Raw genomic sequence first — 27,464 nt, 5'->3', positions numbered from 1 at the left:
GCTTCATTGGATTTATTTTCTGTTTTTGTAATCTCATTTTGATTTATGGGTCTAAGTTACCTTACAGTGTTATAGACCTAAAACACAGCACCTGAAGAAACATGTTCATTGACCTGCTACCAGATATGTAAAGTATTATCATATTAGAATGATATTAGAGTAGGTGGGAGTTTAATTCACATTCCTGTTATAGCAGTGTCTCTACCCCAGTTTGCACACTGGAATTACCTGAGGACTTAAAGAAAAAAATACAGATGGCCAGACTTCAGACAGAGTGGGACCCAGCCTTGAGAGTTTTTAAAGGGGCTCTGTATGAGCTCTGCTGTTGTGCAGCCAGGATCTTTGTTGTTGCTGCTGCTGCTATTTATTTATGTGGAAGGCAGAGTGACAAAGAGGAGAGACAGAGATCTTCCATCTAGTGGTTCACTCCTCAAATGCCCACAATAGCTGGGGCTGGGCCATGTCAAAGCTAGGAACCTGGAACTCCATCCATGGGGGGCAGAGACTTAAGTACTTGGGCAATTATCGTCTGCCTTCCCAGGTGCATTAGCAGGAAGCTGGATCAAAGCTGAGTGGCTGGGACTCAGACCAACACTCTAATATGGGATACAGGTGTCCCAAGCAGTGGATTTTTAACCTGCTGCACCCCAGTGCCTGCTCTACAGCCAGGAATAAGGACCTCTCTTCCATCAGAATGGCTCAAAGCTAATTCTGATAAAGAGTAAATTAATGCTGTTTCAAAAATTAAAAAGTTGAATGAGCTTAATCATCTTTTCAAAGGGCAAAATGTATCCCTCTGATGGTATATAGAATAATTTTATGTATTTTTAAATTTTAAGTTACATATTTATTTAATATACATTAGATAATAAATACAAATATCACATCAGATTTGTTCAAGGATACTGATTTGGATGAAGATAGATTTTTTTTAAAGATTTAATTTTTTTGAAGGCAGAGTTACAGAGAAGCAGAGGCAGAGAGAGAGGGGTCTCCCATATGCTGGTTCACTCCCCAGATGGCCACAAAGGCGGAGCTGTGCTGATACAAAGCCAGGAGCCAGGAGCTTCTTCCAGGTCTCCCAAGTGGGTGCAGGGGCCTGAGGACTTAGGCCATCTTCCACTGCTATCCCAGGCCATAGCAAAGAGCTGGATTGGAAGTGGAGCAGCTGGGACTTGAACCGGAGCCTATATGGGATGCCGCACTGCAGGTGGTGGCTTTACCCGCTACAGCACAGTGCCAGCCGCAGTTATGCAGTCTTAACATAGATGAAGTGAATAGACGTGGCAGAAATTATGAAGATGCTGAAGAAACACAGTGGTGACTTGGATGATCGATATCTGCTGAAGTTTAGTATTAGAACCCAAAGTATCATTTTTTTCTCTCAGATATATTTAATTTCTTTTTAAAGGTTTATTTATTTATTTGAAAGGCAGAAATATATATATATAGAGAGAAGGATGACAGATCTCTTCCATCTGCTGGTTCCCTCCCCAGATAGCCAGTGCTGGACCAGGCCGAAGCCAGGAGCCAAAAATTGCCTCTATGTTTCCCACATGGGTGCAGGGGCCCAAGCGCTTGGACCATCTTCTACTGTTTTCTCAGGTGCATTAGCAGGGAGCTGGATCAGAAGTAGAGCAGCCAGTTCTTGAACTGGCTCCACATGGGATGCTGGCACTGCAGGCAGAGGCTTAACCTTCTAGGCCACTGCACCAGCCCCCTCCTAGATATATTTATAGTGACTTAATACTTCTGGCTGTTTTCAGTACATGGACAGATGTTGAGAATTAGAATTTCTGCAGATGTTTAAATTTTTTGTAGTTTAGTTGCTTGTCTTTAGTTCTTTTGTGAGAGTGTCCCTTGTGGATCAGATATTTTGCTCCATTTTTTCAGGATATAGATGGTGGTATATGGTAAGAAGGAGAAGTGAGTATTTGTGTGTATGTTGTGTGTGTAACCCAGTGAGGGGAAGGGAGAGAAGAGGATGAGCCAGTTAAAATGAGCACCAGGGGGATAGGTGTTTGGTGCAACAGTTAAGATGCATCTTGGGATGCCCACATTACATGTCAGAGTGCTTGGTTTGAGTCTTGGCTCTGCTTCCTGCTGATGTACAAGGTGGCAGGTGATGGCACAAGTACTTGTGTCCCTGCTACTAGTATGGGAAACCTGGATTGAGTTCTAGAGTTATTGCTTCTGCATGGTCCATCCCCAGCTGTTGCAGGCATTTGGAGAGCGAATCAGCAAATGGAAGATTCTGTCTCTCTCCTCTTACTCTTTACCTTTCACATAAAATAATGAAAAAAAAATTTTTTAATTATTCAAAACGAGCGCCACTCTTCTATCCTATGTACCAGACCTCTGAGGCTTATGAGATGTTTAAATAGGCAAATTATCTTTTGCTACAAATAACTGTTTACTGTTTTATCAGCAATATGTGTGTATATATGTAGATACATTTTTCAATTATAGAGGCAGCTGTTCTGGGCATGAGTAGCCACATAGTGTGCATTCAAATTGTGTTACTGAAAGTTAAAAACACTGTAATGTAGTTGGTATGTTATGTTGTAAATGTCTGCCCTGTATAATTTTGTAGAATGGAAGCTTCCTGCCTCGAGCTCGCTTTGGAAGGGGAGCGGCTGTGTAAATCAGGGGACTGCCGTGCTGGTGTGTCGTTTTTTGAAGCAGCAGTTCAAGTTGGAACCGAGGACCTAAAAACACTTAGTGCTATTTACAGCCAGCTGGGCAATGCTTATTTCTATTTGCATGATTATGCCAAAGCATTAGAATACCATCATCATGATTTAACTCTTGCAAGGTAATTAAGCTTTTTAATACTCTTCCTCCCTTAATTTTTGCTTTAAAAGATATTTCCATTCAATTTAAAAAAAACTAACCTAATACATTTAATGAGTTCTAGTTCAGTAGCATTGCTTTTGAAAACTCATCTTTAGGCCAAACTATTACATGAATGAATAGTAGTGAAATAATCCTAGAGTTTAACTAAATGAATAAAAAAGTAATTACATTTAAATGCCAAAATGTTGTATTAAATTTGTAAAGTAGATGTCAAGCCTAATGGGCCTTTTTTGACTAAAGCATGTCGGATGTCCTCTAGAAAGACTGCATTCTGCCTGCTTTGTATTCATGCACCATTTATATATTTAATAACATTCCCCTTTTTCTTTTCCAGGACCATCGGAGACCAGTTGGGTGAAGCTAAAGCTAGTGGAAATCTGGGAAATACCTTAAAGGTCCTTGGGAATTTTGATGAAGCTATAGTTTGTTGTCAACGACATCTAGATATTTCTAGAGAGCTTAATGACAAGGTAATAAGGAAACATTAGATGGTAGTCCAAATGCTTTCATTGAAATTGCTTTTTGCTTTAAACTATTTAATTATTTGTTAGTTTGTCTAAAAAAAAAATCCATAGAAGTAAAAGAGGAAATGTAAAAGAAAAATTAAAATACAGATAAGTAGGAGCATAATGAGACGTCCTCCATTCATGACTAATCATTCGTTTGGCTCTAGATGGATGACCAATATAAAAATTTATTTTGAAGATTTATTTATTTGAAAGGCAGATTGACAGAGAAAGACAGAGCTTCTCCATCCACTGTTCACTCCCTAAATGGCTGCAACAGCCAGATCTGAGCCAGGCCAAAAGCAAGAGCCAGGAATTCCATCCTGCCTCTCACATGGGTAGCAGAGACCCAAGTACTTGGAACATTATCTTCGCCTTCACAAGCTTTATTAGTAAGGCGTTGGATCATAGCAGATCAGCCGGGACTTGAAATGGCATTCTGATATGGGATGCCAGCATTGCACTTGGTGCTTAACCTTCTGCACCACCACATTGGCCCCCAAAATGCCCCCTTGACAATAGTATCAAAGATATTGTAAATATATGTCATGAGTATTATAAAACCTGCCTCTGATTTCAAAAATGTACATTTTACTTGTATCTTCATCTAGGTTGGAGAAGCAAGGGCACTGTACAATCTCGGGAATGTATATCATGCCAAAGGGAAGAGTTTTGGCTGCCCTGGTCCCCAGGATGTTGGGGAATTTCCGGAAGAAGTGAGAAACGCTCTGCAGGCAGCTGTGGATTTTTATGAGTGAGTAGGGCTGAAGTGGTCATGGGGCCTATCTAAGCTGTGGATCTGCTGTTAGTTCTCTGTCCAGTAGTAAGTCTTTAGGTTTGGCAAAGGTTTTATGATTATGGGCTGGCAAATAAAAATAAGCTATCAGTCAGTTGTTTGTTTACATGTTACAGTATTATAGTAGTAATTTCCCGCTTTCATTTAAACTGCAGACCAGTGCCACTTAGTGGTGAAAACAAGAAATATCAATAGTTTGTCTAAATTATTTGAAGTAAATTTAGTATTTTACCAATAGAATTTTATAGGACTTCTCAGCTATGGGGGTTCTGGGATTAACTCTGGTTCTGGGCAGAAACTTTCTTGAATGTGTCAATCAAGTGTTCCCAGTTATTTCCTATAACTGCCCTCCCTCGTAGATATATTTTTAAACTGTTGCACATTATGGCTATAAGCTTAATACATTTTTTTCTGATTAAAAGAATTTTATCTGTAAATCAAATAAATATGTTTTCCAAACTTGGTTTTTCACCATTTTTTGTTATCACTTAGGGAAAATCTGTCATTGGTAACTGCTCTGGGTGACCGAGCAGCCCAAGGACGAGCCTTCGGAAATCTTGGAAACACACATTACCTCCTTGGCAACTTCAGGGATGCGGTTATAGCTCATGAACAGGTACAGTGGGAGGCCTCAGAGCTGCAGCACTTCCTCCGTCGAAGTTCTGAACAGTGATTACATTACTCCTCAGTTTAATTCTAGCTGTATCTAATTCAAGTTTTCTGTTTCAGCGTCTCCTTATTGCAAAAGAGTTTGGAGATAAGGCGGCGGAAAGAAGAGCGTATAGCAACCTTGGGAATGCATACATATTTCTTGGTGAATTTGAGACTGCTTCTGAGTACTACAAGTTAGTCTAATATTTCTGTATATAAATGCAAAATGAGTAGTTCTGCAATCACATTCAATCATAGACTTTGGGCTTAAAATATGTTTGCTGCTACATAGCAGCAGCAGCACATTGGACTTGTAAGCCTCAGTTTCCTCAGCTGCACCAGAAGACATCAAGGCCTTGCTTTTGGTATTGTTTTTGAGAGTTAAATAACAGAATATATTAAGCACATAGCATAGTACCTGGTACATGGTACTCAATACAAATTGTACCTAAGACTTAATAGTATGAACTCCAGGTTCTTTTAGTACTTTTGTTCTAAACCTTTGAGGTCTTTTAAAGCCTGTGTGATATGTATGTGTGTATGCTTTATTTCACCTAATTATGGGTAGGAAGAGAGTCCAAAGGAGAGCCTGGTAACAAAAGTTTGCACTGGTCCCAAAGCTCCATTCATCTGCCTGGGGAATTGGTAATCCCAGCTTCCAATGCATAGTCTTTCCAGTCTGTCAGTAGAATCAGAATGGAGATATTAGCAAAATGTAGAGTGCTTCAGGTTGCCTGGTCTGTGCTTTATAGATTGTTGGGGATTTTCTGTAGTTATTGGGGGATCAAAGTCAGTTTGAACCAAAGCACAGGGATTGATACGTATTTCATTGTTAAAAAGAACCCACTCTAAGAGTTCTGGAGAGTTTGTCATCTAAAAAAAGGTAAAATTGCTTTAGGTCTGTCTAAAAAACTGAACAGCATCTCACTCTGTTTTAAACATTAACAAATGGTTACTGTTGTTAGTTACTTAGGAAATAGGTTCCCACATAAAGTGTATACTGTGTGAGGAGTATAGTACATATTTTGCTGTTAAATATGTTTTAAAGCCAAACTATATAGAAAAGAGGTAATTATTAAATAGGATAGCTGTATTCAATACTGAAATATTCTATTGTAATGTAGAAAGTGGCTGTTTGACTAAAGAAGCCTGAGTAAAAGATAATCAGTTTTTTCCCCAGTAAGCAGGGAGGAACTCAGAGCTTCACATATATTCTAAAAGTAGTAGTTGGAAACAGTTTTGAAATTCTGTTTTTGGGATTATTTTCAGATCCACAAAAGAAGACTGTCATTACACATCCAGTTGCTTCAGGATACAAAGCAGTAGCTCGGTAAACTTCAGTTTAGTAATTGAAGTGAATTCCAGAAAGATTTCTGACAAGTTAACTGAACGATCACAGAGTAGTGGTGTGTCCGAAGGCTGCGCCCCAGGGTCTGAAGACAATTCCAGAAGTGTTCAAAAATGGGGGGAGGACAGGCAATGTTAGAATGAGTACATATGAGCCGGCGCCGTGGCTCAATAGGCTAATCCTCCACCTTGTGGCGCCGGCACACCGGGTTCTAGTCCCGGTCGGGGCGCCGGATTCTGTCCCGGTTGCCCCTCTTCCAGGCCAGCTCTCTGCTATGGCCAGGGAGTGCAGTGGAGGATGGCCCAGGTGCTTGGGCCCTGCACCCCATGGGAGACCAGGAAAAGCACCTGGATCCTGGCTCCTGCCATCGGATCAGCGCGGTGCGCCGGCTGCAGCGGCGGCCATTGGAGGGTGAACCAACGGCAAAAGGAAGACCTTTCTCTCTCTGTTTCTCTCTCTCACTGTCCACTCTGCCTGTCAAAAAAAAAAAAAAATAAAAAAAATAAAATAAAATAAAATAAAATAAAAAAAAAAAAATAAAATAAAAAATAAAATAAAAAGAATGAGTACATATGGTGACAGCTTTGATGTTTCACCATTAAATACGTAATTTCTAATTTCATAAAATACCTGTATTTGGCAGAAATTATGAAAAAGAATTATTTACAGTATTAGTTTTTTTTTTGTTGTGGTTTTTTTTTTTTTTTTTTTTTTTTGGACAGGCAGAGTGGACAGTGAGAGAGAGAGACAGAGAGAAAGGTCTTCCTTTTGCCGTTGGTTCACCCTCCAATGGCTGGCACGCTGCGGCTGGCGCACCGCGCTGATCCGATGGCAGGAGCCAGGTGCTTCTCCTGGTCTCCCATGGGGTGCAGGGCCCAAGCACCTGGGCCATCCTCCACTGCACTCCCGGGCCACAGCAGAGAGCTGGCCTGGAAGAGGGGCAACCGGGAGAGAATCCGGCGCCCCGACCGGGACTAGAACCTGGTGTGCCGGCGCCGCAAGGCGGAGGATTAGCCTGTTGAGCCGCGGCGCCGGCTCTTACATTATTAGATTTAAAAGTATCTGTTGGTTTGAACACTCACAGTGAAATAGCACTGGTGCTTGTAGAGCATCAGCTCTGCACAAGATGCTATTCTAAGTACTTGGTGTTCGTCTTCTCACAAAACCCTGTGAGGAAACTGGCACGCAGAAAGGCCGAGTGACTCGCCCCGTCACAGAACTTGTAATTGGCACAGCTGGGATGTGAGTCCAGGCATCCAGCTCCAGGATTCCTGCTTTCACCTGTTGTACTGGCTTCTCACCTGACAGTACGTGTCAGGTAGAATGTGGATAATGTTTAAACCAAGTGTTCCGTATTTTTCATGAATTGGTGACTAACAGCCTACACATAAGAATTTATGAAGTTATTTAAGATTTTAACAAAGGAAACATGATGATTGAAAGCAGTTATTTTGTGGACGAAAGCTGCTTTAAGTTATTGTCAGTATAAAAAAGACACTTTTTTAAAATGTTGATCCTGTGTCAGTCTTAGGCACCTGAACTCTTGCTTCAGCACTCCTTTACTTGGGTGAATTATTTGAACTCTTAAATTTATTCTGAAAATCTGAATCTGCTTTTTTTGTTTCAAAAACATCATTTTGTCTAAAAGTAATGGAAAAACTCTGAGCTGTTTGGCTGTAGGACAGATTTACTTAAAAGGCAGCAGAGAGGAGCCTAGAGGACAAGTAACAGTATTACGATTATTATAGTCAAAATTAAAAATGACCAGTATATAAGAATTAACGTCTCCTTTTAGGAAGACACTACTGTTGGCTCGACAGCTTAAAGACAGAGCCGTGGAAGCGCAGTCTTGTTACAGCCTTGGAAACACATACACTTTACTTCAAGACTATGAGAAAGCCATTGATTATCATCTGAAGCACTTAGCAATTGCTCGAGAGCTAAACGACAGGTAAGTTCTCCATTTTTTTTTAACCATAGTTAAGGTGAAATTTACATTGAATCCCCAGAATGTTTCTTTTTTCCTTTTACTTTTGTTTCCTTTGCTTTCTTCTTCATTTCTTTTTAAGGGATTTCCTCTGGTTCAGTAGTGTCCCCACATTCAGTGTTGAAGGGTGGCCTGGTACAGGGTCAGTCTGGTTCCTGTGACGGGGTAGACTCAGCCGCCTCCACAGAAGCCTTTCTGACTAGACCAGTGTGGGAGTGATCAGTACTGCCCAGTGACAGGGGAAGCTGCTGCCCGCCTCAGCCTGGCACTGAGCTGCCAGGCAGGAACAGCATCCTTTAGGTCCAGAGCTTTCAGGTTTCTTTCTTTCTTTCTTTCTTTTTTTTTTTTCCAAGAGAAGCTGGTAGTTCTGTTTTATATGAAATGTGATTTTCAATGATGGTGGCTAATTTGTGATATTTGCTTTAGAAGACCGACTTTTAACTCAGAATGAGAAGGAACTTTTCGGCCGGCGCCGCGGCTCACTAGGCTAATCCTCCACCTACCGGCGCCGGCACACCGGGTTCTAGTCCCGGTCGGGGCGCCGGATTCTGTCCCAGTTGCTCCTCTTCCAGGCCAGCTCTCTGCTGTGGCCCGGGAGTGCAGTGGAGGATGGCCCAAGTGCTTGGGCCCTGCACCCCATGGGAGACCAGGAGAAGCACCTGGCTCCTGGCTCCTGCCATCAGATCAGCGCAGTGTGCCGGCCGCAGCGCGCCAGCCGTGGCGGCCATTGGAGGGTGAACCAACGGCAAAAGGAAGACCTTTCTCTCTGTCTCTCTCTCTCACTGTCCACTCTGCCTGTCAAAAAAAAAAAAAGAGAAGGAACTTTTCAATGCAGTTGTCTACACTGAGGAATGCTACCTCAGAGAGTTAGTTCTCTTTCCTGGTGATCACACCAGTCCCTGATAGGACTGTTATAGAAAGGAAGTAGACTAGTTGGATAGAAGACTTACCCTGAGATTTTTATTGTTTCAAAGAATGTTTTCCATGTTTTAATATGACTCGAGTTTAGTATTACCTGGCTTGCTCTCGTTTCTCTCTCTCTCTCTCTCTATATATATACACACACACACACACACACACATATATATATAAAATGTTGTATATTATAAATATTATATATTTCTACCTAGTGTCATCATGGTATGTTCTTTATACAAAAGACCAAGTAAATCCAAATTATTTATACTTGTAATTACTGCTAGGTGGCTTGTGTTCTCTACCCAGACCGTTTTTCAGATAATTGCATGTTAGCTTTGATTATGTTTTAGAATTGGTGAAGGAAGAGCATGTTGGAGCTTAGGAAATGCATACACAGCTCTAGGAAATCATGATCAAGCGATGCATTTTGCTGAAAAGCACTTGGAAATTTCAAGAGAGGTATGAAACTTTCAGTGCTATGGTAATTTACAAGTGAGTGGTGGGTGGCGAGAACCCTGTTATTTCTCCACATTGTTTTATATGGCTGAAAAATACTGTTCACTTGGTATCCACAAAGCATTTTGAGACACATCCAAATTGGCTTTCATATAGGAAGCCAGGAAAGCGAGACTGGGCTTGACGGGAAAGACGGACATTACTAAAACATACCCCAGCCTGTCCCTGGCTCTGCATGAAGTAGCATGGCACTGAAGAAAAAATATGGTTTTCAGAATCAAGGACTGGTTCCTGTTAAATTTCTAAAATTTCTTCCACTTGATGGCTATTTGAACTTGGAAACCTTTCCTGAGCATCATCTTAAGATGGGAGTAATATCCACCTTGCAGATTGTTAAGACAGTTAGAAATGACATATATATAAAACACGCATGTCTGGGACTGGGTTAATGAATGGTACCTATTAAGTATGGAAATTTAGGGAACTTTTATTCATGGAATGTCAAGTTAATGTCACAGGATGACTTACGCTATTCTTTAATATGATCTCAGAGTTAACAGTAGTCTAATAGTAACATATTTATTAACTAAAGAGTTTTGGTTATTAGTGGTACTATGGTAATATTTTATTCTCTACTCTTTAAAAAACTATTAATGGAAAAACCCTTTCATTCATCATAGTCTCAGAATTCTAACACAACCATTTATCTATTTTTTTTTTTCAATTTTTAGGTTCACATTTTTAACTGATCTTCATCATTAATATCTTTAAATACTATTCTGAAATCTAAATGCTTGTGGTTGTAGGTTGGGGATAGAAGTGGTGAACTAACAGCACGACTGAACCTCTCAGATCTTCAAATGGTTCTTGGTCTAAGCTACAGCACCAATAGTTCCATAATGTCTGAAAATATTGAAATTGATAACAGCTTGCATGGTAAGTAATAGGACTTCTAAAACTCAATTTATTTTATTTTTTTTTTTCCTCAAGACTTATTTATTTGAAAGGCAGAGTTACAGAGAAAGGAGAGGCCGGCGCCGCGGCTCACTAGGTTAATCCTCCGCCTTGCGGCGCCAGCACACCAGGTTCTAGTCCCGGTTGGGGCGCCGGATTCTGTCCCGGTTGCCCCTCTTCCAGGCCAGCTCTCTGCTGTGGCCCGGGAGTGCAGTGGAGGATGGCCCAAGTCCTTGGGCCCTGCACCCCATGGGAGACCAGGAGAAGCACCTGGCTCCTGCCTTCGGATCAGCATGGTGCGCCGGCCTCAGCGCGCCAGCCGTGGCGGCCATTGGAGGGTGAACCAACGGCAAAAGGAAGACCTTTCTGTCTCTCTGTCTCTCTTTCTCTCTCTCTCACTGTCCACTCTGCCTGTCAAAAAATAAATAAATAAAAAATTAAAAAAAGAGAAGGAGAGACAGAGAGAGATCCTCCATCCACTGGTTCACTCCTCAAATGGCTGCAACATCCATGGGTGGGCCAGGCTGAAGCAAGGAGCCAGAACTCCATCTTGGTCGTCACATGGGTGCAGGGGTCCAAGGACTTGGGCCATCTTTCACTGCTTTCCCAGGCCATAGCAGAGAGCTGGATCGCAAGTGGAGCAGCCGAGACTTGAACTGGCACCCATATGGGATGCCAGTGTTGCAGGTGCCAGCTTAATCCACTGCGCAACAACACCAGCCCCATACTCAATTTCTTTATCCTCAAAATTTACATTTAAATTTCTTATCACACATATTTAACATATCTAAAGAGAATATGTAAATTTAACTTTACATTTTTTTTTTACTTTACACTGTCCTATTTTTAGTGTAGAAATATATTTTATAGTTTTCATCATGAATTTAAGAATGGTCAAGGTATAATTTTTTGTTGAAAATACATTTAAATTCTGTATCTTTACAGAACAAATAAAATAAAAAATGCCAAAATTAAAACACTCGCTTTATCCTTTTTATTTCAAGTAGTTTTATGTTTCATTTTGTTAAATTCCCCACACACACATATTTTCTTTTTTCCTTTGAGATGGAGAAAGACAGAGGGAGCATCCATCTGTGGTTCTCTCTCCAGATGACTGTGTCCCATATCCAAGTGCGGGGGTTCAACTCCTGGCTGCATCTCGTGGCTTGGTTCCCGCCACCCACATGGGAAACCTGGCTTGAGCTCCCGGCTCCCGCCTTGGGCCTGGGCTCGCTGATGCAGGGTCTGGGGAGCGTACCTGCAGTGGGGCAGTGCTGGCCCTCATGCTCCTGCTCTTGCTCTGTGTCTCTTCCTCCCCCTTGGCAAAGAAAGAAATGAAAGGTCGGCTTCCTAAGCTTGAGGAGTTCTTAGTCTGGAGAAAGTTAACTGACATACAGATAATCTGCACGTGAAAGTCAGTGAAAGCTAGCTTTTATCTTTCCAATTTCCTTCTCTAAATCCCTAAGAAGAAAAGGATGAGGTAAAAGAAAATAGTAGTTAAGCAATCAGTAGCTAAAGAAGTTATTGTGATTAAGACTTTCAAAGAATACCTAGTGAAAAATCCTGAAGTGTGAACTGTGGCATAGTGACTTACTTTACTGTGTAAAAGCCTCCCTGTGTGTAACTTTCAGGTAGCCTGTGCTGCAAGAGCTGTCACTTGTCCTCATGGATGTTTCCTTTTATAACAGAGCTTGAGAAAGATATCAGTGTTCACTCTGGACTTCTCGCCTCCTGTTCTCTCCTGAGTCTATTCCGCTGAAGCTTTTAGCCTCACTATGACATTGAAACTACTTTTCAAAGTTATAGTTTAAAAAAAATAAAAACTGCATTTTACCACAATCACTAATCAGTTTTCAGATGTGGACTTACTTGATTGCTCAGCAGTATTTCCTACAGTTGATAATTCCCACGGCAAGAGACCGTGCTTATCTGCCCTCAAGGATTACTCTGCCTCTCTGCCTTGCCACTGTCATTCTTCTTCAGACCCCTCTCCTGTTCTTCATCTTCTCAGCCTTCACGTTTGTAGTGCCCAGGGTTCAGCTCCTGGGCCTCTTCTCCCTCCCCCGTCCTCTCTCGCGCTCTGTTTTCTATCCATCTGCCCTTTTCTTCTGTCTGACTTGATGTTTTCTCCTTCTGTGCTGGGGATCAGTGTCCAGTGGAATTCTCTGTGATGATGGAAATGTTCCGTTTCTGTGATTGTCTAATATAATAGCCACATATGGATGATGAACACTTGAAATGTAGTAGTGCAAAAGAAGAAATGAATTTTTACTATTATTTAATTGAATTGTAAAAAGCCACAGGTAGCTACAGTCCGTCAGACTGCATAGCTGTCATGATTTCATCCATGTGCTTGACTTAGAGCAGTAGATCGTGTGCATTCTGATGAGCTTCAAATTCATATTTCCATTCAAAATTTCTCAAGTTGAATTTGAGACATAAATATAATATTCTCATACCATACCATAGTGAGGCATTATTGAAAACCTATGAAAAGAACAAAATTAAAAAGTCCAGTAATACCGTATTGAAGTTGCAGGGTAATGGAAACTCGTACAGGCTTGATGGGATAGAAATTGGTATGTCCTTTTTTTTTTTTATGATTATTTATTTGAAAGGAAAAATCAGAGAAACTAGGGCAGTTGGGTGGGAAAGTGTGTTTCATCCACTTATTCACTCCCCAAATTGCCACAATGGCTGGGACTCAACCAGGCTGAAGCCAGGGACCCAGAGCTACATCTAGGTGTCCACATGAGTGGCAGGGGTCCAAGACCTTGGGCCATCCTCCACTGCCTTCCCAGGTACATTAGCAAGTTGAATCGGAAGTAGAGCAGCCATGTCTCAAACTGGCACTCATATGGGATGTTGATAGCGCAGGCGGCAGCTTAACCTGCTGTGCCACAGTGCCAGCCCCTGAAATCAGCCCATTCTGAAGCACAGCTGTCAACGTTCTGGTGAAGTTAAAAGTGTTCCATCTGTGTGACCTAGCAGTTCTGTTCCCAGTTGTGGACCCCGATACCCATACTGGAAGAAATTCTTACTCATGTACACAGAGAGACATTTCCAAGAATTTCTGTACTATTACCTATAACATCAAAAAATTGTAAGCAGTCTAAATATGTCACTAGTAAAAATTGACAATTTGTTATTCCTAAAATGGTAATGAAAATGAATTAAACTAAAGTGCACAGTGTTGCTGTATGGCTTAGACATAATAGGTAATGAAAATCTAGAAAAGCACAGGGAGGAAGAGGAAAATTATTAGTGTTGGTAATGTTTTATTTATAAAACTGGGTGTTAGGTATCAAATATTCTTATACCATTTAAATATATCTTCTTAAAAAAACTGGATATGGAAATTCTCTGTATTTAGTATTTAATAACTTTATAGAAAAACCACTTTTAAGAACTATACCTTTTATTTAACTTGTTTCCTGACTGGCAGGAAATCTATCATCTTATGAGACCGCAGGATGAAAAGGAGTAACAGGAGAGTCTGGGAATACTGCTTGGATTCTCTTCCCAAAATTGAAGGCAGAAAGCCTTTTCCTTACTTTTTTACTTATTTAAACCACTCTATAGTTTTGTTTTTTGAGACTGTGTGGAATGTATAAAACCAGTTATTTTAAAATGCCTTTTCTAAATTAAGGGGTAATGTTAGTAACCAGTGTTAGTTTCCAACCAGAATGTAACTTCCTTACATCAAAGCGTTTCAGAGGGCGTGTACAGTCTACTTTCATGTAGTTGGTGTGGGAAATTATTGTTCTTAATTGAATACAGTTTGTACCTGTGTCTTCCTTTCATTTGGGTTTGTATAGATAAACTTCAGACTTAAATAACATAATGATGCTGTGTTTGCACTCCTAACGTCTCCCTTGTTTATGTGAATTTCTTTTTTTATAAAGGTGCACGCCCCAAGTTGGGACGCCGACACAGTATGGAAAATATGGAACTTATGAAATTAACACCAGAAAAGGTTGGCCATTTTTGTTTTTTTAAATTTCATGAGCTGCGATAGGTGTGTAGCCTAGCAGTTCAGACTCTGGTTAAGATACCTGTATCCCATGAGGCTAGCACTGTGGAGCAGTAGGTTAATCTTCTGCCTGCAGCACTGGCATCCTATAGGGCACCAGTTCTAGTCCTGGCTGCTGCTCTTCCAGTCCAGCTCTCTGCTGTGGCCTAGGAAAGCAATAGAAGATTGGCCCAGCTCAAGCCTTCATGGCCATCTGGGGAGTGAACCAGCAGATGGAAGACCTTTCTCTCTCCCTCTCACTGTCTGTAACTCTATCTGTCAAATAAATAAATAAAATCTTAAAAAAAAAAAGATACCTGCATCCCATGTCAGAGCTCCTGGGTTTGAATACTGCCTCTGGAGTTTTCTACTGATGCAGACCTGGGAAGCAGCAAATAGTTGGATTCCTACCACTCATGGAGGAGACCTAGATCGAGTTCCCAGCTCCCTGCTACAGCACGGTCCAGCCCAGCCATTGTGGGCATTGGGCAATGAATCAGCAAATAGGAGTTCACTCTTTCTGTCTCTCAAGTGAATAAAATTTACCTTTAAAAAATCAGAAAAAGTACAGTGCACAAAAAAAGAGTATGTATAGGGGCTGGCATTATGGCATAGTAGGTAAAGCCACCACCTACAATGCCAGCATCCCATATGGGCACCGGTTTTATTTCTGGCTGCTCCACCTCTGATCCAGCTCCCTGCTAAAGCACCTAGAAAAGCAGTGGAGATGGCCCAAGTACCTTGGCCCCTGCACCCATGTGGGAGACCAGTATGAACCTCCTGGGCCCTGGCTTCAGTCCATCCTGGACCTGGCCATTGCAGCCATTTCTGGGAGGTGGACCAATGGATGGAAGATCTTTCTCTGTCTCTCCTCTCTCTCTCTCTGAAACTCCGCCATTCGAATAAAATGTAAAAAAGAAAGAATGTATATGGTACATTACCAGCTGTTTAAGAAAAAGATGGGGGCTTGTGTTGTGGTGCAGCAGGTTAAGCTGCCACCTGCAATGCTGCATCCTGTATCAGAGTGCTGGTTACAGTCCCAGCTACCCTGTTTCTGAAACAGCTCCCTGCTGATGCACCTGGGAAAGCAGCACAAGGTGGCCCGAGTACCTGGGTCCCTACCACCCACATGGAGACCTGGATGGAGTTCCAGGCTCCTGGTTTCAGCCTGTCTTAGCCCCTGCCATTGCAGCCATTTGGAAGGCAAACCAACAAATGGGAGATCTCATGTTTCTCTCTCTCTTTCTTCTCCCCCTCCCTTCTCTCTGCCTTTTAAATAAATTGTAAAAAAAAGAAAATTTTATATTGTCTATATGAGGGGCCTTCAAAAATTTCATGGAAGGGGCCAGTGTTACAGCGCAGCAGGTTAAGCCACTGCCTATATCCCATAGGGGCACCGATTCAAGTCCTGGCTGCTCCACTTCCAATGCAGCTCCCTGCTAATGTACCTGGGGAAAGCAGCAGCAGATGACCCAGGTGCTTGGGCCCCTGCCATCCATGTGGGAGACCCAGATGGGAGTTCCAGCCCCTCCACAAACTTTGAAGTACCTTGTGTAATACCCTTTATAGAATCATAAAACATTATAAAGTTTTTCTTTCTTTATTTGAAAGACAGAGTGACATATTTCTGCTGGTTTTCTGCTTGTTCATTTCCCAAATGCCTACTACAGCCAGGGCTGGACCAGGCAGAAGCCAGGAGCCAGAAGCTCTATCTTGGTCTCCCACATGGGTAGTAGGTACTTAAGTATTTGGGCCATATTCTGCTCTTTCCCAGGTGCATTAGCAGGGAGCTAGAGCAGAAGTTGAGCAGCTGGAATTCAAACCAGCACTCTTGACATGGGATGTGGGTGTCCCAAGCAACAGCTTAATCTGCTGCACCATAAGCCCCAACCCATGGTATATTCTTTAAAATACTTTTTATGAAATACATTCGTTAGAAAATTCCAGCAAGGAAATTAATGTCACCAAGTATCCCACCTCTGTGGTTCCAATTAATACTTTAGTATCTATTCATCTAGCATTTTCATATGAATGCTGTATTATATACTATTTTCTAATATGTAGTAATATGCCAAGAACATCTTTCCATGTCATGCAATATTCTTCTACCTTATGATTTTATAAGTAGCATGATTTTTATTTTAAGAAGAGATAGAGAGGTTTCATCTGCTGCCTCACTCCCCAAATATAAGTAACAGCCAGAACAAAGCCAGGAGCCCAGATCTCAATATCTAGGTATCTCACATGGGTTGCAGAGATCCAAGTACTTAAACCATCACCTGCTGCTGGGGTGTACATTATCAGGAAGCTGAATCAGAAGTAGAGGCAGGACTTAAACCAGGCACTCCAATATTGGATGCAGGGGCTTAACTACTGTGCCAAATGCCTGCCCCTGTAATTTTTAAATATTGATACTTTAACAGCGTTGAAAAAAAATTTCAACATCTAATTGTCTTAGACTCACAGCCAAGATTTTTTTATTCTAATCATAGTTGTTTAAAAAAGTGGTGGTAACTTCTGAAGGATCTTGTGATTTTTTTCTAAAATATCTATTGCTTACCTTGTGAGTTGTTTTCAAACATAAATCTGTTAAATCCACGATTTAAAAAAAATTGAGGGCAGTTTTAAGGTTTTTTTCTGTAGGAACCTATTAATAAGTAGCAGAAGTAACTTGCTCTCTTCTTCCTGATTCTGTAAATGATACTAATACTACACTTGATAAGTTTCAACTCTAATTCTCCAAGAGCCAAGTTTTACCTTTAATTTCAAATAGGTTTGAGTGGAATTGTTATGGCTTTGTGTTGATTTGTTCATAATAAAGTTGTCAAAGAATTCAACAAAGTGACAGAGTATCCATAGGAAGGAGGGAGACTCTGGGTTAAAATGCTTCTTGGGAAAAAGACTGGAGACTTGAATGTCTGAATTTGGATGTCTGAAATGCCTTTCTGCTACTGACATTGGATTGGGGTTTTTTTTTTTAGGATTTTTATTTTTTATTTATTTGAAAGGCATAGTTAGAGGGAGAGACAGAATGAGAGATCTTCTGTCTACTGGTTCACTCCCTAAATGACCACAACAGACTGGACTGGCAGGAGCCAAAAGCTTCTTCCAGATCCCCCACGTGGGTGCAGGGGCCAAGCACTTGAGCCATCTTCCACTGCTTTCCCAGGCACAACAGCAGGGAGCTGGATCAGAAGTGGGGAAGCCAGGACTCAAACTGGCACCTTTAGGAGATGCTTGTATCACAGGCAGAGGCTTACCTTCCTATGCCCCACCAGCCCTGACTATAGAATTCTTGATTGGAAACAACTTTCCTTCACAATTTTTAAGACACTGCTCCTATTTTTTTTTTACACTAAGCAACTTTCCCATACCATATAACTATATGGGAAACATTTTTATTTTTCATTTTTTAAAAGATTTTATTTATTAAAGGGAGAGGCAGAAAGGTTTTCCATTTGCCTCAACGGCTGGAACTGGGTCGATCCAAAGTCGGGAGCCATTTCTGGGTCTCACACGCAGGTGCATCTTCCATTGCTTTGCCAGGCCATAGCGGAGTGCTGGATCAGAAGAGTAGCTGGGTCTTGAACCGGTGCCTATAGGGATGCTGGTGCTGCATTCACATTAAGAGCCGTTACCTTTTTGTTCAACCAATAATCCATGAATTCCACTCCAACAAGTAATTTCTCCTTGCAACCCATACATGCAAAGGAACAGATGGCTTGGTTCACTTATTTGCTGCACGTCTCACTCCCATATAGCATTCTATTTATTTATTTAGAAAGTCAGAGTTACACAGGAGAGGTATAGAGAGAGGTCTTCCATCCGATGGTTCACTCCCCAGTTGGCCGCAACAGCCGGAGCTGCACCGATCTAAAGCCAGGAGCTTCTTCCGGGTCTCCCAGGCAGGTGCAGGGGCCCAAGGACTTGGGCCATCTTCTGCTTTCCCAGGCCATAGCAGAGAGCTGGATCAGAAGTGGAGCAGCTGGGTCTCTAACGAGCGCCCATATGGGATGCTGGCGTTTCAAGCCAGGGTGTTAACCCACTGTGCCACAGCACTGGCCCTCCCATATATCATTCTCAAGACAGGTTATTCCAATTTGTGCCATTTGGACTTTTCTGGGTTGATGGATATGTCCTGTATTGTGATTATAGTATGGAGTTTTATGGCTTCGAACCATACACTTAAAGTCTATGCATTTGACTGCATATGAGCTTTACCTATAAACAAATGTGCCTCATCAGAACTGGTAATTATTACATAGCATGTACCTTGTCAACATTTCAGACTGAATGTTGAGGTGCAAGTGTTACAGAGCTATAGCAGGTACCTATCTAATTTCTTCTGTATTCAGCGTTATTGAGTCTGTTCATTTAGAGGTTGTCGTACTGTTTAAACTAGATCTAGACCTATCTAAGTTGATTTTTGCCTATTGACATTTTGGTATTGCATGAAAACAGTTTTAGCCACAGAAAAATCACCAGTGCTATATAATTTTTTTGATGTTAATTATGCTTAAACATTTTGCATATACCCAAAATTTCTAGTTGTAGCAAATTTCCAAGTAACTCACATCCAGAATAAAATTTTGACTCCTTTTGATTTGTTTAAGGTTTTTTTACAGGCTTTTGGTAAAACTTTTTCTTCTTAGATTCTTAAAAGCCACCATTTTAATGTTTTGATAATGAGAAATCCACAATGTGCACCTGGTACAAGCTCTTAAAAACAGTGAAATATACTGAAAAGGGGGATTTATTAAGAGACCTAAAATTCTTCTCCCCAAAAGTGAGATGTCAGATTAATATTACAGGATACCAGAGAGAGTTTTTTCATGTCCTTCTTTCCATTTATAATTTTGTAGGTACAGAACTGGAACAGTGAAATTCTCGCTAAACAAAAACCTCTTATTGCCAAACCGTCTGCAAAGCTACTCTTTGTCAATAGACTGAAAGGGAAAAAATACAAAACTCATTCCTCCACTAAAGTTCTCCAAGATGCCAGTAATTCCATTGACCACCGAGCTCCAAATTGTCAGAGGGTATGTTCAAGTTTTTCAGTATTGTTTGCGTTCCTACATCTTAGTGTTCATGTATCCATACTGACTTTTTGGAAATTTAGACATTTAATGTATAATATCTGTCATTCAAACAAATTGGTTCATACTACCTTATCCTTTCTTTTCTTAAGACTTACTTATTTGAAAGTCAGAGTTACACAGAGAGAGAGGGAGGTCTTCCATCTGATGGTTCACTCCCCAATTGGCCGCAATGGCTAGAGCTGCGCCGATCCGAAGCCAGGAGCTTCTTCTGGGTCTCCCACACGGGTGGGAGTCTAATTCTTTAGGCTTGGAAATATAGGAAGTAAAAACTGAAGTCTGGGGCCAGTGTTGTGGTACAGAGCTGGCATCTCATATGGATGTCAGTTCAAGTCCCAGCTGCTCCATTTATGATCTAGCTTCCTGCTAATTTGTCTGGGAAAGCAGCGGAGGATGGCCCAAGTCCTCAGGCCCCTGTACCCACGTGGGAGACTTGGATGAAATTCCTGGCTTTGGATCAGCTCAGCTCCAGCTGTTGCAGCCATTTGGGAAGTGAACCAGCGGATGGAACACCTGTTTTTCCCTCTCTGTAACTTTTTCAAACAAATGAATCTTTAAAAAAAAAAACCACTGAAGTAACTATAAATGCTTTTTTGTTGGATTGACATAACTTTGTTACCAATATTGCCATCTTGTATTCTTCCTGAAAATAAAAGGTCAATTTTTATTTTTAGTCTTCATCCTTTCTTTACCTTTTGCATTTCAGTCCATTTAGGATGATCACTGATGCTCTAAAAACACTGCTAGAATTCCCAAGTATAACTGATTTTTCTCTCAATATTTTAGAAAATCAGTGCGGAGACTGTCGGAGATGAAGGCTTCTTTGACCTCTTAAGCCGATTTCAAAGCAACAGGATGGATGATCAGAGGTGCTGCTTGCAAGACAAGAACTGCCACACATCTTCAGCAGCAGCTTCTTCCACTCCCCCCAAAATGATGCAAAAAAGTCAGTCATCTATTCTCCTTTAGTTTTTTTTTTTTTTTTTTTTTTTTTTTTTTTTTTTTACAGGCAGAGTGGACAGTGAGAGAGAGAGACAGAGAGAGAAAGGTCTTCCTTTTGCCGTTGGTTCACCCTCCAATGGCCGCCGCTGCAGCCGGCGCACCGCGCTGATCCTGGCAGGAGCCAGGAGCCAGGTGCTTTTCCTGGTCTCCCATGGGGTGCAGGGCCCAAGCACCTGGGCCATCCTCCACTGCACTCCCTGGCCATAGCAGAGAGCTGGCCTGGAAGAGGGGCAACCGGGACAGAATCCGGCGCCCCAACCGGGACTAGAACCCGGTGTGCCGGCGCCGCAAGGTGGAGGATTAGCCTATTGAGCCACGGCGCCGGCTCTCCTTTAGTTTTAATAGTTCTCTATGTTATTCTTATGTCTGAGAATTTGGTAATAAATGAACTATAAAAATATTAGCTTTTTAGATATACCTAGATTTAAGCTCAAGTTTTTTTTTCAGTTCCCTTAGACACACCTATTTTTATTCCGACGTGCTTTTTATTTTTACTATGTAACACCTTATTTTCTTTGGAGTTAGGAAAAGTCTGACTAAAAAGTAAAAATGAGGGCAAAATGATAGTTTTTTATAACTTCTGATCATAAATAAAATGTAAAGACTTCATATCTGGATTACGAAAGGCAGGCCAGGCCAGACTAAAAAGCTCAGCTTAGCTGCAGAGTTCAAGACTGGCCTCTGACCTAGAAATCTCAGAAAGAGGCTACCTTTCTCCATTTCAGCTACCAAAAGACTTCCTGAGCTACAGACCAAGACTAGCCAGCAACATTGAACTCGAAATAATGATTCCTGTCCTGGGAGCGGAATGTAAAACTGTCCCAGAAAACGGTTATTTGTCATTGGAAATTTACCTGTGTCATGTTAACATTTTGGGTGCCATTAGGTGAAGAGAAGTACAGCCAACTGAGAGTCCCCTCTGGCGGCTCCCCTGTAGAACTCCGGGCTTGGTTCTTGCCTCCCTGCCAATGCCAGCCACAGCTGGACAGTCCAAGCCGCTCACTCTGGAGGAGGGGCGGGGTGGATGTTGATGTTGGCAAAGCAAAGAAGGATGAACGTGCCTAAACGGTCTTGTAACATCTTGGGTTTTTTTCTGCTCGTAGCTCCATCTGTTTCTGTGGTGTCCCCCAACACAGATGAGTTTTTAGACCTTCTCGCCAGCTCACAGAGCCGCCGACTAGATGACCAGAGGGCTAGCTTCAGTAATTTGCCAGGGCTTCGTCTGACACAGAGTAACACCCAGTCAGTTCTCGACCGCCTGCGGACTAAAGGCAGCCAGGAGCCTGATGAAGACTTCTTTGACATTCTTGTGAAGTGTCAGGTATGTCCATGTATTCTTTTCCTTCCTTCTTTAGCTCAGAAACCATTAGGAGCTCGGCAGCGTTGTAATCTGCATTCAGGAAGCACTTGTTTTGTCCCAGGTACTACTTTTGGCATTGGGGATATACTTGCCCTTTGAAGGACCCTACATTTTAGTTGGGAGAGACAATGAACAAGAGTTTGTATATACACACACATATATGCGAGGGTACTTCAAACAGGCTTTGAAATCCCTCATAACTTTTTCATAATACGTATTTCTCATGAACGTTTTAGAGACCCCTGGTGTATATATGAGTTCAGAGAGAAAGAGACGAGGTGTGTGAATCAGATGATGGTACTCCTATGAAGAAAGGTAAAGGAGTAATGGATAACCAAGGATGCTGGTGGGGAGGGGTGTGTGTGTCTGTTAGGACAGTTAACAGGAGATCTCACTGAAATGAAGTAGTCAGCTATGTGAATAGTTTGGCAAAGAATATTTATGCCAAGACATGTAAGTCCTCTTTGAATATAAAAGCTTAGCAGGTTCAAGGAATGGCAAAGTAAAGTAGCCAGTGTGACTGCTGTGAACTGGGCAGGCAGAGGGGAGAGCAGTCAGGGCCTGATGAACCATGCCTGTGTGAGGAAGCCACTAGAGAGCTTTGCAGGAGCATCCTGGCTCCTGGTGGAGCCAAGTAGAGCGGCCAGCGTCGTAGCCTAGAAACCAGGCAAAGGGTGACTCACACAGGGTAGCAGTAGTAGTGATCTGCACCTAGAATAGGGATAGTTTGAAGCTACAGTTGCTGGGTAAGAAGTGCTAATAAACTGAAGGGAGAGAATGAGGGAAAGAGAGAAGACAGACTTTTGGCATGAATAAGTGGGTGAATGAATGGTGCCTATTACAATGGAAACTAGAGGAAAAGTGAGTTTGGGGAAAAAAGCAAGAGTTCTATTTTATGTACATTTAACTAGAATACTCAGAAAATGAAATGGGAGTCAGCACTGTGGCATAGCAGGTAAAGCTGCCACTAGCAACGCCAACAGCCCATTATGTGATACCCACAATCTCATACCAGCTTGGCTTTTGATTCCAGCTTCAAGCTAACACTCACCTTGCGTGTTTGGGTCCCTGCGACCCACATGAGAGTCAGAGTCCAGCTTCTGGCTGTGGCCTGGCCCAGCCCTAACTATTGTAGACATTTGTGGAATGAGCCAACAAATCACATATCCCTGTCCTCCTTTCAAATACATAAAACCAGTTGCATTTTGTACCCTACCAATGAACTGAGAAGGAAATCAAGGAAACTAAATAATTCCATTTAAAATAGTATCAAAAAATTACCGAAAAATTACCAAAAGACTTTTACAGCAATGTTTTATATAGTTTCTACTGTATAAGATTAAAGAAAACAAATAGATGGAAAGACATACCATGTTCTTGGATTGGAAGATTTATTACTAAAATTTCACCACTGCCCAAGGTGATCTACAGATCAATGTGATCCCTTCAAAAATAGAAAAACCCACCCCAGGATTACTGTGAAATCTCTAGAGACCCTAAATATTAAAACATCTTGAGAAACAACAACAAAGCTGTAGGATTTGTACTTCCTGATTTCCAAACACGCTATACTGCAGTGTGGTACTGTCATACAGACACACAGACCAATGGAATAGAGCGCCCAGACATAAATTCCTGTGTATATGGTGAAATGATTTAACAAGAGTGCTGTCTTACTCCTTTTGTGCTAACAGAATATCGTAGCCTGTGTAATTTACAATGAATAGAAATCTGGCTTGCAGTTCTGGTGGCTGCAAAGTCTAAAAGATGGTACCAGCATCTGGTGAGCCCCTTTATGCTGTGCCATCTTACGGTGAAGGGCAAGAGACTGCAGGGGCAATAAGCAAGAGGCGGCTGAAGTCACTTTTATAACCACCCCCCTCTTTATTCCAGAGGAGTGAGTTACTAAAGAAATTCATCCATTATCACCGCCTGCCAGGCCCCAACCCATGAACTGTGGGAGACAGTCACATCATAGGCACCAAGATCATTAAGTGGGAGAAAGGATAGACTCATCAATAAATCCTGGCAACACACAGGAAGAATGTAGGTGGACTCTTACCCAACACCATATACAACAGTTAACTCAAAATGGATGAGGGTCCTAAGCATCAGAACTAAAACTGTCAGGCCAGCGCCACAGCTCACTAGGCTAATCCTCCGCGCGGCACCGGCACCCCGGGTCTAGTCCCAGTTGGGGTGCCGGATTCTGTCCCGGTTGCTCCTCTTCCAGGCCAGCTCTCTGCTGTGGCCAGGGAGTGCAGTGGAGGATGGCCCAAGTCCTCGGGCCCTGCACCCCATGGGAGACCAGGAGGAAGCACCTGGCTCTTGGCTTCGGATGGGCGTAGCCATGTGGAGGGTGAACCAACGGAAGGAAGAACTTTCTGTCTGTCTCTAACTCTGCCTGCGACATTGTATGGTTTTAAATGCTTATATTTTATTTGACTAATAATATATCTAATATTCTTGTAATAAAGGGACCAATAAGGTTATAACTTATATTTTAGGAGCAAATAGAAGGAAAAGAACTCCATGATTTCAATCATAATATCAAAGAAAGGGAAATGGTAGTTACCCTGATTGGATCAATGTACACTGTATACATGGGTTGAGATGCTACATACATTCACTATAGCCCATAAATATGTACCATTGTTACTTTAAAAAAATAAAGATTAAAAGTTGAAGGAAAATTTTAGTTCAAACTGTTATTGGGCCTAAGCAGGATAGGCAGACTTTTCCTATAAAGGACCAGACGGCAAAAATGCTGGCATTTGTAGGCCATATGCTCTGCTGTGATGGCTCAGCTTTGCCCTTACAGGAGGAGAGTCGCCTGCAGGTGGCACCTAACAAATGTTTTGGGGATGAAATGAAAACAAAACTATCTATAGAGGCAGGCATTGGGGATATAGGGCGCTGTCTAAAATAGCGTTAAGTTAGTGCTTCAGAGTTTTTGTACACAGCATTACATTTCTAAAAATATGCTAAGTTATATTGTTGGTACATATTATGGTAAGATTAGTCTTGAACTGCCAGATTTGTATACACTTGACCTTGCACTTTAACCCAGATTATTCCTGTGACCAAGTATAACTAAAATAAATGACTTCACATGGTACACTCACTTTTACATAGTACTTATACAGCTAGACGTTTATGGAATGCTTATTCTGATAATATATATGCATGTATTCTAAGTCACTTTAAATAGAAAACTATCAGGTGAGGCAAAAAGTTTATAGCTGCATTTTCTTGTTATGACTGACAGACGTAATACAACCTGCTGTTCCCATCTTATGCATTTTCAGGGGTCCAGATTAGATGATCAAAGATGCGCACCACCACCCGCCACCACAAAGGGCCCCACGGTACCAGATGAAGACTTTTTCAGCCTTATTTTACGATCTCAGGCGAAAAGAATGGATGAACAGAGAGTTCTCCTACAAAGAGATCAAAACAGAGACGCTGAATTTGGACTAAAGGACCTTTTGCAAAGCAATGCTCTGCTGGAATTACAAAATCCAGGAAAGTAATGGGCGAACCACTGAGTACTATGGGTATTTTTAAAGAAAAGATCGTATTCCCTTTCAGGACACTGCAAGGAAATTCAATCTATTATTTTTCCTTAAAAGGAGAATTGATAGCACTGTAAAACAGCTTCAAATGTGTTGAGAACGATGTCAGTACTTCCCTTCTGTCCTAGGGTGAAGAGTTCACTTCTTCCCGGCACTGCCTGGTTCAGGGCAGAGGTGTCCACCAGGTGCTTCTTGAGCTTGTGACCACTGCTTGGGGTTGTTCTGTGGCAACTTGTTAGAGTCACTTACTAGTGTCTGTGAAGGACAATTTAAATGAATCCTAGAGTAGAATTTAACCCTGAGGTTTTTAAAAATCTTGATGACATTTTTTTTATACTTAACCATGGATATAGTGGGGATTTATGCAGTTTAATAAAAATAATGTACTTGACCAGTGTAAAAAAGTTATAGAAGATAGTCTTGTTTAAAAAAAAAAAAAAAAGAACTAGGTTTCTCTAAGAAAATCTGTTTTCAATATTTTTAGCCAATGTAAAAGAAACTCAAGCGCTCAGCTGAGCCACCACCTGGCCTGCCCAGGTGTATTCTCTCCATTCAACCACGTAACCTTCCTTCCCCCGGTCGGAGTGACTGGGCACTCTCTATCCCCTTCATTATGATGAGTGCTCTGTCCTCAATAAAACCTTATTACTTTGCAAAAAAAAAAAAAAAAAATATATATATATATATATATAGAAAAACTCAAGAAATAAACTGCTTTCCACATGTTTTGGGTAGTTTGTCTCTTCTGTTGTATAATACTGCTATAAAATAAACTTTTATAAGAGCTAATGTAAAAAATGACAAAAGCCAAGGTCGGTTAAGCCACTCCTTGGGACACCTGTATCCCGTATCAAATTGCCAGAGTCTCAGCTACTTCATTTTTTTTTAATGTAATATGTAATGTACAGGAGTGAATTGACATTTTGAGAATTACGATTGCTTTTTTTTTTTTTTTTTTAAGATTTATTTATTTGAAAGAGTTACAAAGAGGTAGAGAGAGAGGTCTTCCATCCGCTGGTTCACTCCCCAGATGGCCACAACAGCCGGAGCTGTGCCAATCCAAAGCCAGGAGCTTCCTCCAGGTCTCCCATGTGGTTGCAGGAGCCCAAGGACTTGGGCCATCCTCCACTGCATTCCCAAGGCCATAGCAGAGAGCTGGATCGGAAGAGGAGCAACCGGGACTAGAACTGGCGCCCATATGGGATGCCAGCACTTCAGGCCAGGGCTTTAATCCGTTGCACCACAGCACCGCCCCCCCCCCCCCCAGCTACTTCATTTTGGATCGAGCTCCTTGCTAATGCATCCTGGGAGGCAGCAGATGATGGCTCAAGTGCTTGGGCCTCTGCCAGATGGAGTTCCAGGCTCCTTTCACCTGACTAGCCTTGGCTGTTGTGGGCATGTGGGTAGTGAACAAGTGGATGGAAGCTCTCTCTGAAGCAGATGAATATAAACAAAATCAAAGAAAAACTAGACCACAAAGAGAAAACAGATGAAAACTCAGAAGAAATGAAGTATGAAATGTCATTTGGGACCTTAGCTGTTGTGAACCCTATCCTTCCTTGCCCTAGAGACTGAAGGCCATCTCCACGGGTACAGAACCGGAGATGACAACAAAGGATAGCCGGAAGAGGAGAATGGGACAGAGCAGGGCCCGGATTACACAATGTGAATGCTCAGCCAGAACAAGCTGGCAACTCTGACTCCGATTACTTCTGACTGCACAGCAGAGATGGGCTGTGAATCTGGGGCTCTGTCCATTCACAAAATCATTCAGTAAGAACCACTTCCCTAAATGGTCAATATTTTTAAAAAATTATTATGCAGCCACAGCCTGGAATTATCCATCAGCAAAAAAAGAAAAAAGAAAAAAATTCTTGGTTCTGAGATAAAATTATCAAAACTACTCAGTTAAAACCTGGATTCCCTAACCTTTCACATATGTTATGT

The 27,464-nt window shown here is 41.7% G+C and overlaps 1 protein-coding gene and 1 long non-coding RNA gene across 6 annotated transcripts in view; one reads left to right on the top strand and one right to left on the bottom strand.

Moving 5' to 3' along the window:
* The window catches only part of GPSM2 (G protein signaling modulator 2), a 51,360-nt gene extending 25,117 nt beyond the window's left edge, over positions 1-26,243 (top strand). For 3 of the 5 annotated variants that reach the window (XM_070076683.1, XM_008264006.4, XM_008264010.4), the window contains 13 exons: positions 2,594-2,815; positions 3,191-3,326; positions 3,974-4,116; positions 4,651-4,774; positions 4,888-5,003; positions 7,953-8,108; positions 9,413-9,521; positions 10,325-10,454; positions 14,378-14,448; positions 19,347-19,523; positions 20,367-20,526; positions 21,686-21,903; positions 25,251-26,243. In XM_070076683.1, the coding sequence (XP_069932784.1) occupies positions 2,595-2,815; positions 3,191-3,326; positions 3,974-4,116; positions 4,651-4,774; positions 4,888-5,003; positions 7,953-8,108; positions 9,413-9,521; positions 10,325-10,454; positions 14,378-14,448; positions 19,347-19,523; positions 20,367-20,526; positions 21,686-21,903; positions 25,251-25,475 (1,986 nt within the window). In that variant the 5' untranslated portion in view covers position 2,594 and the 3' untranslated portion in view covers positions 25,476-26,243. 5 annotated transcript variants of the gene reach the window in all.
* Positions 17,880-21,687, bottom strand: LOC138850588 (uncharacterized). The gene is made up of 2 exons (XR_011390541.1): positions 21,437-21,687; positions 17,880-18,097 (listed from the first exon to the last, which is right to left on the bottom strand). It is a non-coding gene; the product is annotated as an uncharacterized lncRNA (long non-coding RNA).
* Positions 26,244-27,464: the final 1,221 nt, after the last annotated feature.

The sequence above is a fragment of the Oryctolagus cuniculus genome, chromosome 7 (assembly GCF_964237555.1).
Source record: "Oryctolagus cuniculus chromosome 7, mOryCun1.1, whole genome shotgun sequence".
Classification (NCBI taxonomy): Eukaryota; Metazoa; Chordata; class Mammalia; order Lagomorpha; family Leporidae; genus Oryctolagus; species Oryctolagus cuniculus.
This window is presented reverse-complemented; position numbering and strand designations above follow the sequence as displayed.